The sequence below is a fragment of the Pterocles gutturalis genome, unplaced genomic scaffold, assembly GCF_000699245.1.
Source record: "Pterocles gutturalis isolate BGI_N339 unplaced genomic scaffold, ASM69924v1 scaffold23260, whole genome shotgun sequence".
Taxonomy (NCBI): Eukaryota; Metazoa; Chordata; class Aves; order Pterocliformes; family Pteroclidae; genus Pterocles; species Pterocles gutturalis.
The window spans coordinates 59,149-77,073 of NW_010138868.1; the positions used below are offsets into that span (position 1 = coordinate 59,149).

At 35.2% G+C, this 17,925-nt stretch overlaps 1 protein-coding gene across 1 annotated transcript in view; it reads right to left on the reverse strand.

Annotated features, from left to right (window-relative positions):
• Positions 1-16,786, reverse strand: part of DPY19L3 (dpy-19-like 3 (C. elegans)) — a 29,165-nt gene extending 12,379 nt beyond the window's left edge. Inside the window, exons 1-11 of the mRNA XM_010083168.1 lie at positions 16,684-16,786; positions 15,107-15,240; positions 9,790-9,880; positions 8,817-8,938; positions 8,470-8,615; positions 6,692-6,815; positions 5,775-5,909; positions 3,935-4,066; positions 2,729-2,830; positions 1,901-1,974; positions 1,511-1,669 (exon numbers count right to left, since the gene is read on the reverse strand). Coding sequence (XP_010081470.1) covers positions 1,511-1,669; positions 1,901-1,974; positions 2,729-2,830; positions 3,935-4,066; positions 5,775-5,909; positions 6,692-6,815; positions 8,470-8,615; positions 8,817-8,938; positions 9,790-9,880; positions 15,107-15,240; positions 16,684-16,786 — 1,322 coding nt within the window. The remainder of the gene's footprint in view (positions 1-1,510; positions 1,670-1,900; positions 1,975-2,728; positions 2,831-3,934; positions 4,067-5,774; positions 5,910-6,691; positions 6,816-8,469; positions 8,616-8,816; positions 8,939-9,789; positions 9,881-15,106; positions 15,241-16,683) is intronic.
• Between the last annotated feature and the right edge of the window lie 1,139 nt (positions 16,787-17,925).

Consider the following 17,925-nt stretch of genomic DNA (forward strand, 5'->3'; position numbering starts at 1 on the left):
TTAAGTTCTGTAGCACATTTCATATAGTCGTCTGTATTTTAAAAAGCATTTAATCCTTCTGATGCTAAAAAGCAATACTACTGCTATCAATCCACAATCTTTTATTATATCTATGATACAATTAGGCCTGACAGCACCAACTTTATGCAGCATCAGGTATTTATTTTCATGTCTGGTTTTCTGGAAAGGCAGTGGGTTTAAATGAGCTATTTAAGAATGAGATAAAACTGTTTACAGAAAGGCATGCTTGGTTTATTGCTTAAAGTAGCTACTCTACAGGGCTCACAGGGTTTTTGACGAGAGGGAAGAACGTAACTGTGTTTTGTGGGGCTGTGCTGCTGTATCTGGATGCTACTAAAGCCATAGATCGGAAGTTAGGTTACAGAACAGAAGTGCTGAAAGGACAGGTTACGGCCTATGTAGCTAGTCTTGTGAATCTATGGGGAGAGCTGATCAAAAAAAGAAGCTGCTTAAATGTGTGGATTTTTTTCCCTGTTTTCCTGGGTGTGGGATAATTGAGATAACTGGTCAGTGTTAAAAATTAGGGTAATGTTTGGAATTGCATTTAGGATTCCAGAAAATAGGAGCTTCAGAGTCTTTCATATGTATTTAAAATTGATTTGATGCATTAAGTTTTTTTTAAAGGATGGTTGAATAGTACCAAAATGCCTTACAGACGACTGTGACTTCACAATTATCATAACACAGTTGCAGAATCAGAATGTCTTAGATACTCTCCCTCTCCCTCCACCCCTTTTATCCTGTTTGCTGTAAAATCTACGATGAATGGCATTAGTTACGTGACACTCCTTAACTTTTTGCTTAACCAAATTTCGTATCATCCCTTCTAACTTTTGCCCAGGTTGTAAATGTAAAACTGAGAGAGGTCAATAATGAACAATTTACTGTTTGTTTTTTTTTATTAAATAGCAGTTCAGTACTAATTTTCTTCTAGTTTTCTGTAAATTCCTCCAAATCCTATCATTAGCTATGGGAACTGGCAGCAGTGACGCAGAGTTGCAGTCTGCCACTCCTGCTTCTTCACACAGATCACAGCAAGTTCAGCACAGACTATCCAAGCTCGTTACTGGGCAGTTTGAGGCGACCACCAGGGAAATCTTTGATTGGGAGTGCTTTGCCCAGGGAAAATGGAACAAACTAAAAAAGCTAACATTGTTTTCTATAAAGACACCCTTCCCCTGCTTTCCCTCCCCCCAGAAAAAACCCAACCAAACAACCCTACACATACTGCAAAACTTCAAAAGCAAACAAAAGAGCTTGAAGGAATCTAGGGAAGAATGTTTCTTTGTTTAGCCTCATTACATCCTTTAAATTTTTAGCTTTAATAGGAAGTGACTTATTTTGCCTGATCTCTCTATTATACGTCCTGCCGTTTCCTTAGTTACCTCTGGAAAGTAATACTGTATGTTGCTGTATTCAACTGTCAGTTCCTTAGCCTGTTCAAGAGAAAATTGATAAAGATGTGAATTATTCTTAAAATGTATTTTACCTGAGGTTCCGAAAAGCAACAATTGCAGCTGCTACTGTCATAAAGAAGAGAACAAATACGTAGACATAAAAAAGTAAAGTATCCGAGAGTCTTGAAAAAGTATTTAATGGTAGTAACCCAAAAGCTTCTTCACAAAGATACAGGTTAGCATCAAAATCTCTAAAGAAAAAAGAATAATGCTTGTCATCATGTATTTCATAACCTGATGTCAAAAAGGACCAGTTTCCTTTTTTTCCAAGCACTTACAAAGACACAGTTGTGCAGATTATTATGAACAAAAATGTATGACATAAGCGTAAGACAAAAATCCATGATTTATCATGAAGATTTTTAAATGAGCAATAACTTGCAGGCTTCACTTAAAGAAGTAACGCTGCAGCTAAATCATACCTTGTTGCCCCAAATCCAAATTTTGCTTTCAGGAATTTGAATATATGTTCATCTGACTCAAGATTAAGAATTTTCTACAAGGGTGAAAAAAGAAAGGAAATGATAGTTTAAATATAAAAAAAATAAGTTTCACACAGTAAACAGTTTTTTCATCATTTAAATGAAACCATGAAACAACACAGGCTTATTGAGATAGGGTGCTTTGCAGTCACACAAGCATTCAGTTTGTAATTATGGTCCTGTGGTTCAAAGAGCAAGTGATTGACAAGGTGGTTTTAGCTGTATTTTTTATTTCAATGACTTATCATACCTTACTGTGACACTTTTACGTGTACTAAATTCTAATCTGTTGATATAGATCTCTTGAAGAGACTAAAACTCAAAAGCAGAAAAAGTGTTACTGTCACTAATGTCTGCATATATCTCTGTGCACAAGAAGCAAATAAAAGTATGGTATGATCTACAACGTTTTTATAACAAGCATTCACTTTTAACTGCATTCGTTGAAAAGTAATATCCATGAAAAACTTTGCAAATGCTCAGCAGTATCAGAATGCAGTATAAATCTACACTTGTTATAAAATTACAGGTGAGCTTCAAGTTAGGAATATGTATTTGATTATCTGGTATTAATTTATGAAGTTTTAAGAACGTGTTTTAAAATCTATATAACAAAAAAGATTAGCAAAACAGTCTTTCACTTCTAAAACACATCTGTGCAATGCAGTGCATTGCAAATTTTATTTAAAGATATTACTGTAGATAATTAACAAATAGCTTTTAACATAATACATTTTTAAGTTCCTACATGAAAAATTATTTACTTACCTTGATGAATTTATTTATTAGGAGAGTCAAGCACAAGACTAATAGTACATGGAGGATAAGTTTCCCAAGCCTATTAAGCAAGCCACCTTTTTTTAGGTTTTTCTAAAAGTAAGCAAATATTAGTATTTCAGTATTTTTTTGTACTTATTTGGAACAAAATATTAGTATTTCAGTACATTTGTATGTATTTGGAACGAAAGCAACAGACTATTGGAAATTAGATAGGCCTGATAAGGAGTGAATTTGTATTAGGTTTATGTAAGCAAAAATGTATACATAACTAAGTACCGAGAATAAAGATACATTTCTTCAACAAAACTGAAGGGACAATATCACAAAAACTCCTCGATGCACTGATCTGGGAGAGGTGTGTAACTAGCCAAACAGCCTGCATTCAGAGGTGGCTCCATTACATTTACACAACTGCTGGCACTCAGGGCAACTGTGGTTGTGTTCGAAGATTCCCCTAATTTCAGTAGCATTGTGTGCCTTTTGAAATATCTGTTCATTAGACCTTCCACCTCCATGTGGGAAAGGTGTCCTCTGGCTCTAGCTGTCAGTTGCTAGGATTTTTAGCAATTTTCGAGTTCAAAGCTCCAGATCTGAGAACGGTTCTTTGGCTTCTCACAGGTAACTTGGAATAGGCGCAGACATTGTCTAGCTATAAAAAACACAGTCCTGATTTTAAAAGGTCATGAGTGAGAGACAGTAGGAATGGCCCTGTAAATTCATGTATTCTGGTTAGAGACTGTCATCAATGCTGCTATCAGGAAAAAGAGAACTGTAAATAGAGGGAAAAAATCCTGATCTTTGAAAGAAACAATAGATTTTAGTAAACTGAATTTCACATCTGCCTAGTTCTCACGGAACATTTTGTTGGAGTCAGATTCATAAATACAAGTCCTGCCGAAACAGGTGTAAAGTTCATTTACGCAACTGTTTTGCAGGATCTAAAACTGCAGCTTGCACAACCATAAATGTCAGTAGTAATCAGAGAATTATGGTGTCTGATGCGCTTGGTTATGCTGTAGTTAGTGTACCTGAATCAATTATTTGATCATGCAATGTTTGTTGCTTTAACATATAGCTCTTCTAATTAGTATTAGTAATTTAAGATTATAATGCATATAAATTACTCATTTATAATTTATCAGTATCAATTATCACATTCTTTATTTAGTACTACAAAAATATTTCAATACCTACCTGGATTGTTCTTGCTATCAAGACAGAAGCATTAAAACTTAAAAGCAATGATCCAAGAATCATAGAATTAAAGAACTGTAGGACACAGACTAGCAGTAATCCAGAAATCTGAATGATATACAGCCACATAACCTGTAACAATAATGAGATTTTTATGCCTAGAAACTTTACGGTCACAGCTACTTTTCTCTGAATATGTTTTATAATTTATTTCAACATCAGTTATTTTTACAAAAATGTATCATCTTGCACTGCATCACTACGCTTAGAGCCATTACTATATCCTTTCTGTATTTATGTCCTGAACTGGTCAGATTAATGTTTTACACCTATTTCATACCTAGGGAAGCCTGGAGCTATAATAAAGCAGATAAGTTAAACAATTGCAGCGTGAGGAAAATATTAATTACTTAATATATTGAAGGTGTTTTGTGTTTTCTTCAGTCAAAGAAGTTTCTGTAGCCTCTCTAATGTCTTTATGACTAAAGAGTTATGGCTCAGCACAGTTCAGCAATCACACATGAGCTGATTTCTCTAACTTTTTAATAATAGTTTAGTGTAGTCCTCTTTGAGCTATGCTAATCTATTACAAATGTTAAACTGAATGCAAACATGAAAACTCAGCTGATTTTCTGATATAGTGTAGCAAACCAGAAGTTTTACCTGACACAGAGATCCTGAGTTCAGTCTTGTGTTACAGCAGTGGTATAGGTCAGTACTAAATGGCCCAACAAACTCCAACATTTTGTAGTAACACTTTTTTGAAAATTAATATTGAATAAGAGTGGTGCAGTAAGTCCATTTTAGTATAATTCAGGATGAAGATGGTAATTTGACAACTTTTAATGTAGCTGATGACTCACATGAATTGCTAACTGCAGCTTACATTTGCAGATACAATGAAGAGTTTAGAAACTGTCAAATAAACCACATTTATTTTGATATGCAGCCACCACACTAATTTTCAGTTAAATTAAACACAATCACTAATATTCAAGCCTGCTTCAAATTTAAAACAAAATTGACATGAATTACTCTTCATCCTTTGTAACCTTCCTAAAAGTAAAGCTAGAACCTTTTTCAACTAGTGTAAGCTTTTACAAGGGCTAAAATAATCTCACTAGAATTTCACTGTGACATTAAATCCAAAGACAATGTTTTTCATCTTCTACGGTATATTTCTATTTCCTAAGATTGACTGTAAATGATCCCTTATCTTCTTAGTAACACTTGTTTTTCTTCTTGGCTCATTCAGTTCAGCAACATAGCAGTGACAACGTTGTTATTTTGTAATTAATTTGAATATATGAAAGATAACTGCTTCTCTTGAGTAATCTGGTCTATCTTCTTCCTTCTCTTTGTGGTACACATAACCTACACTTAACTTTCAAACAAGGATGTACAATACTTGAGGCAAAATTCATACTTTGTTATGACTTCAGCTTAGACAAAGATTTCCTGTGCTACTTTTTTCCTGGCCACTTCTAGAGGACCTGCTTAAGCTGGGGTATTAGATCACCTGTTATGATGGTGTTTAAAAGCAATCCCTTAATAATGTCAAAACACAACTGTGTCTAAACAAAACTAGACAAAAGTTAAAAACCAGAAGTGAATTACATAAAGTGAAATAAAATCAGCTGAAAAAACCAGAAATGGTGTTGTTTTGATTACTCGTTTTTACACTTGCAGTATAGACACTGTGATTACTTAAAAGCACAGAGCAGCATTCATAATCTGAATTACTTTGGGCATCCAGGCCACTGGTTAATAAAATACCTTCAAAACTGGTAGCTTTATATGATAGAAAAAAAAAAATTATTATTTCCAAACATGATCTTACCTTTGCTGTGGGAAGCATGTCAAAGCACTCCAGTATGAATAATGCCACTGCTTGTATTAGCAGCATAAACTGATTAAATTGCCAAGTCAGGCTAAAGAGAAACGTTGCCATGAATACAGCCATAAGTGTCAATCTCTGGAAGGAGGGAAAGTAGTTTTATTTAACTTCATAGTTTCCTTCGTTAAAAAACAAACCAACCAAACAAGCAAAACCCCAAACCCCCAACAAAACCAACCAAACCCCACATTAATGTGGTTTTATTTTAAATCAATTTTTAAAACATTAATATGAGTTTTCTAAGTGCAATAACTACTTGGAGGATAATGAACATTTTTTAGAGTTGCAGATTCTTTTATTTCTGCCTGTATTTTCAAAATTGTAATACCATGTATAAGAAAATAGTGAAATCTCAAATAGTTTCAACCCATAGATTAACAAGCAATACATGTTTTACTATGCTATAAACAGTAGCTATTTGAACAATCTGAGAAGGAATAATTTAAGAACTGTTTGTCAAAGAAACTGTACCACCAATTTGCTTTTATTCTTGCAGATCAGCACAACTTCCTAAATTTGTAAAACAAATGAAATCAAAAGAAAATCTTTAATCCTTGTGCTTTACAAGCTTTTTTCCTGCCCACTTCATATTACTCTCATGTTTTCTCACGCAGTACTGTTATCTTGTACTCTTTAGAGCTTACTTTTTTTTTTTCAATGCTGAGCACGTTATTCCTTTGTATTTCAACTACATCTAGATTAACAGAAGGCTCATCTGATTAATGTTTTCAATGCTGTAAGTGATTTGTGTGTGTATATATACCCACTGCTATAAATGCTTATTAAGCATTTTGTTCTAAGTTTTATAGACAGTTTCCTAATACTAACTTTACTGTGTCATACTTGTTAGAAATACTCACTTCTTGAACAGGCTGTAAATGACTTCTGAGTAGGTATGTGATGGCTGCTATCTGAACAGCAAAGAATGGTAGTGCCCAGTTCTCTCTTAAGGGAATGGTGAATTCTACTCTTGTAGTATCTACTCTGTACAAAACAAATGGAGTTTCACAAATTTAAAACAAATGAAACACCAATGTGGTGACAGAGAGGTTGCAATGACAGGCATCCTTCTGGTATTTTAACTACATATTGATAAAAATGGAGGCTCACACTCTAGTTCCTTCAACATGCCTGGCTCTGAAAAAACATTATGAAGGTTCTGCAAGTCATCCATTACTTCTGTACCTCAAATATACCTTAGCTTCACTTAAACTATGCATTAAATCTTACTTATGAAGCACAGCTCAGGTAATTTAAAAAAGAACAACAGATCCTGAAACAAAAACACTCCCAAAATCCAGCCTGTGGAGTTCTTATGCCATAGGTAATTTTACTTCATTTTTTGGTTGCAAAAAGTACATATAAGAATAAATAGATATCCATTTCTTCACTGTGATCCCAGTGTATTGGATTCCAATATCACTAAACTGGTTAGGAACTTCTGCGAATTTTCTGAATGTTCTAACATAAAAAGTATGTGACGGAAGTTAGCAAAAGTTCCCCAAAGGGCAGTCATTCACAAAACCTGAATTAAAAGTTAAAAACAAAAAAAAATTACTTTTTCTCTTGTGTAAAGAGAACGTTTACTAAAAAGGAAAGTAAGCAACACATCTGAGAAACAGCTGGATGAAAAAACACCTAAAATGGAGTTACTGAGTAGCCTCAGAATTGTTTCATCTGGACAGAAAGTCTTAATCCAAATCATAAAGGATAACAAGCTTCCATTGCTCATGAATTATTGGAAAGATGGACAAAACAAATCTGCTCCAAATATTCTGTAAATGGAAAAGTTGACCTCATGAAATAAATGTGAACTACTGCCCATTGCATACATTTTTAAATTACTTTCATCTTAGGAGAAAGAAACATTTTACTATATTACTATATACCCACAATTATTCCGTAATGGACAGGCTTACAGATAAACTTCTTTACAGCTGCTGATTGACATATCAAACAGTTTTGATAGAACCGACACTGTACTTTTATTTGCTCAATTAAATTACAGATAACAGCCAATGTCACCAGTTTTAGCGTCATGCCAGCAGCTTATTGCTGGCCTAAAGCCAATTCTTTCATTTTTTCTCTCCAAATTGAGAATCGTTCAAGTGATAAAGCACTAGAACAGCTCCATCACCATATTTTTTTTTTCCTCTGAGTCTTAGTGCAGGAGATGTCTACAGGAATAAGGGAACAGAGAAGCAGAATTTCTGATGATCTTAGGTTGCTGAAGGAATTCCTGGAGGTGGGGTGTGGGGCAGTGAGGAGAGACCTGAAGGGCATATATGCGGGTGCCTTTAACACTAAGGGATCCTAGACTGCAGAAGACAGCATACACCACCTGGAGATCCAGACACTTCTAGAATATGTAGTCCACTTTCAGAGACCGATTGAAGCCAAAATTTTCTACTCAAAGTTCTTGAAACTTTAAAATCCTGGACTGCAATTTCAATTAATTTCTGACTATTTTCTAATTATTTTGCATTATTTAAATATTTTTTTCTGTCTTCTGGCTAATCTGGAGAAAGGCCTTATAGATTCATTTTTTTGTCTAATTAACCATGCATTTGAAGGTTTAATGTCTTACCTTTGATATGAGGTACAACTTTAGAATGAGTGAATGCTTAACTTCACTTACCTGTTTGTAATATACCAGCAAGCTGCCAACAACCCTGAAAGCCATGTTCCACTAAGAAGCCAGCTTGTTACATACAGAGCAATGACATAAACTGCCTGAAGTCCAAACAAAGTGTAGATATAAAAATAAACGGGCTCTAGGTATTGCTGTAAAACACAAGAATACTGATGTTGACATAGGACACTCACGGGGGGAGATTATATTTGATATAAATTAGGCTTTGCTTTTACAAATTAAAAAAGCATCAGGAATACTTCTAATTAGAAAAGAACTAAAAAGGGGAGCTATGATTCACTGCGCAATCTTCATAATGCACTTACAATCTAAAGCCATAAATAAATGCCTACCTGAATTGGAAGAATCCTATACAGAATGCTGAGAAACACCTCCTGGTAAACATTCATTCTTTCAAGTATGTTAATTGTCCTCACAGATTCAGTTTTATTGTCATATACTAAACCATGTAAACCTTAACGATAAAGAGAAATTGAAATAGGAGATTGTCATTTTCCCCCTCCATCTTCATGTGCACAGTGAATAACTTTTTCAAAGGTATTTTAGGATCTCTCATCAAAACCTGTAAACTTTGAGTCAAGGATTCAGATCCCATTACCTCAATCAACTTGACCTTCTGAGGTCCTCAGTTTCCCTGCTTTGAGTGACTCAAGAGTGCTAATTCAAGTATTATATATTTAGAATTGTATAATAATGTATTTATTTTTACACTTACACTCCTAGCATAGAATCTGTGGTACATACTGGATCTTGAGAACCACTCTTGTCACTACTTGGAACACAGGTGATGTTAATACTGACAACCGTGCAGTATAAGCAAAATTGCTGAGAAGCAACAGTTAAGTATCTAGAAAATATGAGACTGTCACAGAAAACCCCATCATCGCATATGGTTTCCTTGGAAGCTGCTCATTGTATCACTTACTGTCCAGGTATACAGCAAAAAAATTTGCCCCTTCCCACAAATACCTCATAATTCAAATTAAACAAGAGAAGAATAAAAATGAAAGTAATATACTGAATAAACCAGCACGGCTGAAAACTTAACGGAAAGTTGTCCCTCAAAGTGATTGCCTTTAGCAGAATGTGAAGGTGTGGCACAGAAACCAATGTATCACTGTGGAACTTATTATGTCTGTAACTTAGTGGCTCCCTGGTGTATGAAGAGAATAAACCCGTCTCCAGTACAACTGTTAAACTATCTTTCACAGTTACGGTATTCCTTGTTCTCAACCATATTTGAAAAAATATTAAAAATGGTCAGCTGGCAACATGAAGTAAAACTTACTTTACAGTTTACAATACCTTGCTGGATTGAAGCAGCCTGAATCATCTGTTTGTAGTAGGAATAATAAAGTCCACATTCTGTTCTGAATGAAATTTCTCTTTCAACTTCCTGCAAGTGAAAGGTCAATAGTAAATTAACTTTCCATTTGTTCTTCACAATCATATGAAGCTGCCTTCAACTCAAATTCTTGCTGCACCAGGGAAACTGACCTATACAGTGGCTTGAGTCTTTGGGTTTACAGGTTCAACTTAGTACAAATAAAGGTAAAACGAATGGACAAATTAGGGTGAGAGGCAAAGGGCTGAGATGTCAATGCCTCTGTTAACTTTAGTGATTCTGATATGCTGTTTGGAAACATTTTGGACCTTTCACTACTTTTAAAATATTCAATATTTACATAGGTGCAGCTGGATTTTAAAACTGCATATGCTTGCTCCATGCATTTAACCTTTTCTTCCAGATGTAGAAATCCCAGTGTTCCATGGCTTTGCCACCTTAAGACTCAATTAATTGAGTGTGCACTACTTGGGGCTGCACCATAATGCCACTCTGAGATTGCAGCTGGCAGGGTATGCTGCTGCCCACTTGTTAAATGCTGTTTCTTGCAGGAAGCCAGCTGTTCATTGCTCTCATATTATAGGTTAAAGGAAAATGAATTCTTTACTTGTTTTTAGTTGTGGGTAAAGTTATTTTTAATGTAAAAATTATTTAATCTAGGTACACGTCACACTATGCCTCTTTCTTGGCTGATACTGCAGCCCGTGGATTCTAGTGAGGTATGAAAGCTCTCCTAGAGAAAACTGCTCTCACTACTAGATCTTCGCTTTGGAATTCACCTCCTTTTGTTAACTCATTAGTTGTGAAGACCTAATGAAATTCAACAAATTCAGAGCCTTTGGCAACCACATTTAAACAAAATAAGACTGCATGAACAACCAGTCTGAAGACAAATAATAGGCATCTTACACAAAATTGTTTTATAATTAGTGATCTTTTTAGTAGGTTAAAAAAAACATCCCAGCAAATATCTCTGATAAGCATTAAGTTATAAAAGGTTTATATCCAGATTTGAAAATCCAATGAGATTCCTGTATGTGGTGTAAGCAAGTCATTAAGAAATTTAAGTGAGATTTCTAAAGACAATCTTATTAATTCAGATTTCTTTACAAAATAACATTACTGAAGTAACAGAATGTTACTGTTTTCTGAGATTTTTATGAAGACCATGCATAGAATCCCAAGACTTTCATCTTTCTTATACAGTCCCATCTCTTTTTCAGGAACAGAACCAATACTATTTCAGAGCTAACATAAAGCTAGATAAAAAATCATGTTCTTCCCTCCTCTATTGCCCAGTTTAGAATCTTATCTCAAAACATGTGTTTTATTGAAGTCAACTGTTTACAAACTAAGCCAATATTAGTTCTGGTCTGAGAGAAATCAACAGATAAAAATGCATCTGATTCAATATAAGTTCACAATTAAACTCTCCAGCTGGTCTATAACATACAAATCATTATAATATCAGCAGAAGAAACCGACATTGGCACTGAATACTAAAAGCCACACACTTAAAATGAGAACGCTGGATTTTGAACAAGCCCTAGTTTCAAATTAATCACTACTGGAAAGTTTTCTAATACCAAAAAGTGTCTGATTCTAAGTGCTCATAAAAAAGAAAGAAAAAAGGAATGTTAACATTTAGAATTTAGTAAGGGGGAGAGAGTAGTCACAGAGGGGGATCTAATTAGCAAAAATGCATTCAAACATGATTAATTTGTAATCCTGGCACCAGCTGTATTCAACCAAATGCTATACTTTATGAGACAAACACTAGTGAGTTTTACATCTGTTTCATGCTAAGATAACATCTGTTTTATTCACTCACAATACTTTTCCTAGTATTCCATGACAATAAAAACATACAGACTTATGGGTAAGCATTATAAGAGCACATGTTTATCTTTCTGTATAATTCTGTTTGTGAGTATTTAACAAAGGAGTTATCACTGTTCCAAGGAAAAAAACAAACGCTGTCCTCCAGGATACATACAGAGTAGCACATGATTTCAAGTTATGCAATTATATCCTAATAATTTTAAGCATTCAAAACAAATTACAAAGGACTTTTCCTCTCAAGGGCAGTGCAAAATTCTAGAGCTTAGGTTTCCTCAAACTCCTTAAGCAAGTCATTCAGAATACTGAGCAAGCAGCCAAAGTCTGAGTTGAGTTTTTCTATAAATAAAGAGCACAAGCAAAGCTCCAATTACTTTTCTTTTTTGACAAAGCTAAAACAAAATATGTGTAACTGAAAATACTTTCTAGTTGTTCAGTTTAAGATCAGAGAGATTTGAAAATTGTCTGAACAATACAAGTGGAAACTCAATACAGACAGCTGCTATCAATGTTCCTGGTTGCAAATCGTGCCTTCCGCAAATGTGTTCAATCCTTGTACACGGTCTCTTGGCTCGTTAACCTCGTGCCCATCTGTCAGAATGGCCTGGCTCCTGCTCAGATCAGACTTTTGATCCAGAGTAAAAGTAACCATAACTTCTTAACAGGTATTGGACTGCCCTCCTTTCCTTTTTGTCTTATGCATTCACTTTGTAGAGCTCTAATTAGCTGGCTATCCATTTCCCCACATTTTTCATCTTTCTTTTATATTCATAATGTAAAAAGGGAAAATATAAGCACTCCAGAGGAAGAATCTCAGGACTTTTATCTTGCATGTCTGAAAGATTTAGAAGTTGACATTTTTATTCCTGACTTCTTGCAAGCAGCAATTTTATCGAAGCAAAATTCAACAATAGTCGTCTAAATGCTTACTCAGAATGGATGAAAACCAAATGAAAGCTCTGGGGCTCACCTGTTTGTGTTACAGGATTAATGAGCCTTGGCTCATTCCTGTTCAAGGTTTCTTCAGAGTTTGCATCTGAATAAGCAATACAACCACTGTCAGGTGACCTGAAGCAATTCTTCCCCTGCCCTGCTATTTTGTTATTTTCACAGTAGATCCTGCTCCCAGAAGATAACTGTACTTGAGGAGCAGTCACTAAACTGCTATTGAAAATTACTGAAAATAAACTAGACATTTTGTATGTGTAGTGCCAACAAGTTTTCAAAAAACAGAAAGGATTCTTGGCTAAGAAATAGGTTTTGGCTTTCACTATCATAAACAGAAATCTTTGTTGTTTTAAGGCATATGAGAAGAGATTAAAACTTTTTTCTTCAAAGTTGTTTGGTCAAGATAAATGATTATAACCTTCTGTGACCCCTGCTGGAATGTGTACAGAAACACTGCTTCTGATTATGTGACATGATATTCCCCATTCTCTTTTTCTGTAGTTCTTTCAGGAGGTCTTGGGATTAAAAAAAAAACCATAATATCAATCATTAACCTCTTTTATAGCATAAACCACTCCTAGAGATCTGCATTTTCAGTTTTTCTGATAAGCAAAGAACATTACATCTCTCTCCAATGACCATAGCAAATTTATAATGGCAGGCATATTTATTAGCAAATAAGAACAAGATTCACACATACTCAGCAGCTGAAATCAATGCACTGTTGAAAGCCATATTCAAAATGGAACAAAACAGTGTAACAACCACAGAACAGTTTTTCTAAATGGGTGAACCATTGCTGGAAGACACCCAAAACTGAACTGTCTTTCTATGAATTGCAATTAAAATTACAGAAAGGCAATCACTAGAAGTGTACATGCATGTTGTGACTTCAGTTACTTAGAAGTTAAGAATCATGACTTTGCATAAAGAACTCTTTTTGCTTTCAATATCTAGGGTTGAATACAATTGGCAAACTGCACAGTTTTGTAAGTAAGCAATCATGACGTTCATATAGCAATGGGGTCTTCAGAACAAAAGTTCCACCTTTTGTATCTAAATGGTGAATGTAAAAACCTCTGTCTAGTTTAGTGCAGAAGTGTCAGGTAAATACAGCACACCTCCTTCTACTGATGCAGAAAGAGAGAAGTACCTTCACGTAAAAGAAAAAATGACAAACCAAGTCTTCCATTACATCTCACTATATTAATTTAGCAGCCATACGTACCCTTTTGTGTATGAGTTCTTATCATCTGACTAACTGTAGCTTATTGGAAGAAGGAAAAAAAGTCCGGGGGATAATGGGTTGTTATATAATTTTTATATCAGAGTTCAGTAACAAAAAATCCCCAAATATGCACTGTTTACAGACAATTCAGAGTAACTGACATATACTAATTTAAGATGTATAGAAATATAACTGATTTAGAATTTATTTTCTTTTCCATGTTTCACAGCAGTGATGATGCACTATGTTTCACAGGCATAAATGTGTATTAGTGTTGCTTCAATTTCTGTTGCTTCAATTTCTTCTAAATGTAATGTTTAATACAAATAGAGTAGAATAACCTCTGCACTTCAGTAAGCAAGGCATATGATAACTGTGTGGCAACAATCAGATTACAGTCCTCACTTCCAAAAATTAGGGCTGGAGTATACATTGAAACAAAACTTACTCTTTCAAAATTTTTAGAAAATCCAGTTAATATATGCAAAAATATAAGCTTTGGTCAAACTATAAAGTGTTAGAGAAAAATGCAAATTTTCCATTTATTTTCAACATAATTTTTAGGGATCTCAGATTGTTCCATAGTGTATTTTATTCTTGTATTTTATGAGTATATGGTATATGCTATAAGATTAGCCAATTCAGAAGTGCTGGAAAACAAGTACATATATTTACAGATACTACAATGTCCACTCATACATATAGGCACAGAGATATCTATATACTGTTTTACAGACACGAGGATGAGCCTTCCTGTTTCAGCTTCGCAGGAAATTTCACAGGCTCTTCATATGCAGTCTTCCCATACTACTCATAAAACAGTATTTTGTTTAAACTTTATCTCATCCACATATATTTGAATGTATTCTTTCTCTGCTTACGTAAGAGAAAGTACAGTTTAGATTTCTTTTGGATTGCTTTAGATAAAAGAAAGATGATTATAGAGCAACATATAGTAGATTGCTGAAATCCTATTCTAGATAATCATCAATGGTTGGAAGAACCATAGCTACAACTCAGGCAGGAGCTGTGTACCAACGCTTTAAGAGGAAAACTGGGGACAGGTGTTTACAGAAATGATCAAGTATTTAAAAAGTGGTTGGAAAGGAAGCACAGCTTTTTTAAAGTTAAATTTTAAAAAATGAAATAGTCTAAATTTTCGAGCAAGTTAAAAGACAAATACATAAATAAGTGAAATTTAAATTAATACTCGTATTAATGCTCTATGAAAACACTGATTAAAGTATGAAAGTGACTGTTACCTTAATATTGGAAAACCACAGGTCATTTTCATGCAGTGTAGCAACATAAACAGAAGTAAGAAGTCCCAGAGAAATGGCAACAATTCCACCAACAGTTATTGAGAGTATGTTCCACAGCTTTCCACCTGTATGATCTTGGAAGAAAAATATTTCACTCTATCATTGTGAAACACATAATTCAACTTACAGGAATTCTGGAAACTCATTTATACATTGTCTGTGCTAGTACAGTTTGCATTCTGTAGGTAATAGGACACTGGGTTTTAAGAGGTCTTTATGGAGATGTGTTTTGTATGTGCTCATATAGCAAACTCAGAATATGTTATTTACATGCGGTGTGCTTTAATTGGGAAAATGTAGTTATAGTTTAAGAACTCCACGATCCTATACAAATCTAGACAAATACCATACCTAAATAGTAAATCCAAATTGGAATCTCCTCCAGGGCATCTTTTTTTAATTAAGGCAATACAGGATGACTGTTAGATCACAAAGTAAGAAATTACAATAGTCTTCAAATGTCAGCTGCCTCTTTTTTGGGGGTTTGCTTGGTTTTTGTAAAATACAACACTGAAGATTCAGAAGTGTCACTAAATACCCACAAAGAGACTGAACAGTGTCCAAAGCAGCCTTTGACAATGCTGTCGTACTTTGAATTGCAGACAACCTCCTGTTGACATCAGAATAAGTTTATAGATACAATCATGAGAAAGAAATTTGTGTTTCTAGGTAGCTCAATCAATTTAGTGTACACTTACATTCCTGTTTTTTTTAGGGTTATTTCTTTAAACGTTGATATAAGGCTTAATATGGATCTTAGTGACCTGGAATGATATCTCTGAAATGGCTGTTTTGTACTGTGTGTGACATCTGCATAATGGTACCAAATATGGCTGGGCTGGATGAGAACTGTGTCCACTTCCCCATTTTGTATTCAGCCTAAGTGTACTTGTGTGGAAACAACAATATAACTTCCCTTTCATCTACCAATACTGCATATATAGAAACACTTGGAATTTAGATCAAAACATCTCTTAAAATAACAAAAAAAAAAAAAAAAAACAGCAATTTTTGTCAACTTTAAAGTTACAATTCTGAACAAAAACCTTGTCAGTATTTCATTACTTAAACAGATCTTTGAATTAAGAAACTTAATGCCTCTCTTTTAAATTTACCTAGCTAGCCTGTCCTAGCTAGTCAAAAAGCAAGGGTTTGCAGTTAAAATTCAGATTTCATTTGCAATCTTATATTTGGGTACAACTCAGAGGTCTTCAAATCTGTTTACGTTATGCATGATTTGAAGTGGGATTTGTTTAAGAACCTAGATAGCCACATGAATAGTGTGTCACTGATACTAAATTGAAAAAAAATTGTTCTCACCAATTTAAATTAGGATTTTAAAACAGAGATGAGCTTGACATGTAGTAATCTGCATGCCCTCTGTCTCATCCAATTAATTTTGGTGATATATATACAAGTATGAAAATGTATTTGGTACATACCTAGTTCTAACCTGTGCTTAGGATAAAAACCAAAAGCTAAACACTTCTAAAAAACCATAATGTTACATTACCCACCAGACAGAATTTTCCCAGAGGGCTTCACATCCTTCTCCTCTGAAGGCTGATCTTCAGCTGCTTCTGTGCCTTTTTCAACCCTTCTCTGTCTTATGGCTGTCATGATGTCAGTCACTTTAATTCATTATTCTTCAGTTTGACTCCTAAATGGACACATAAAAGCAATGCATCTTCCTACCCAAACATTCACTTAATACTGTATGAAATATCTGAAAACTGAACCATATTCTACTGCCATCAGAAACTGACTTATCGAACCATACTGCAGTTGAAGTGTATACCACAAAAAAGCAATATTTTTAAAATTTTTACATCTCAGAGTGCAAACTGAATTATAAAAAACATTATCTTAAATTTGTACAGACTTAAGTTCACAATTAACCAGGTGTTCAGAGTGGTTCACTATTTTGGCTGCCCTCACCTGTGGCCCTTGACTCAAAATGCACACCAGGCTTCACTTTGAAAAAGTATAAGCCCTTCAGAGAAAAATCAGAGTATTTTAGTTGGGCAGCTAAAATAGAAAGTCAGTTGTTTAAAACTTGTCTTTCAGGAAATCCCAAAAAGGGGACCATAAGATGCAAAAATGTCAGAGAACATGTGCTATAAAATATATTGCAAACACTATAAGAAAGACAAAAAGACAAGCAGCTAGTCCTTCCCCTGTCAATTTCCAGGGGCCCTCTGCTCTGCAAGCACGGTCCACACACAGAACTGCTTCAACCCTTCCTGAATGGAAAGATCTGTTATAATTCCCAGAGCGCAAACACTAACATTTGTGTTACCACCCGTGTAACTGACTAGTAACGATAATGCTCTAAGAAATATGCCTCAACCGCACAACTTTCTTGTTTTAAAGCTTCATTTCTTTCCTCATGCCTGGGAAAACACGTGCAGGGAGGTACCCGACCATCCATCTCAGTTGTTTTAAATAGCGAGTTTGCAGAAAACGTGATAATTAATTAATACAGGCAAGATGGTCATCAGAACCATGCTCCTTCTTTACCCTGCCAGTCTCAGACAGCTTTCCTCGCTGCCTTATGCCGAATGGAAGGGTTATTGCCCGGCACACGCGGGAAAAGCCTCGACACGAACATCGCACAGGTGGCTGAGGTGAGGCGAGGCCGGGGGCGGGCCCGGCGGGGCACGAAGGGGAGCGCGGTGCAAGGCCATGGGTGGCGGCAGGGCAGCGTGACGGGCAGGTGAGAGGGCGGCTGAGGGCGACCGCCTGAGAGAGGAAAGCGG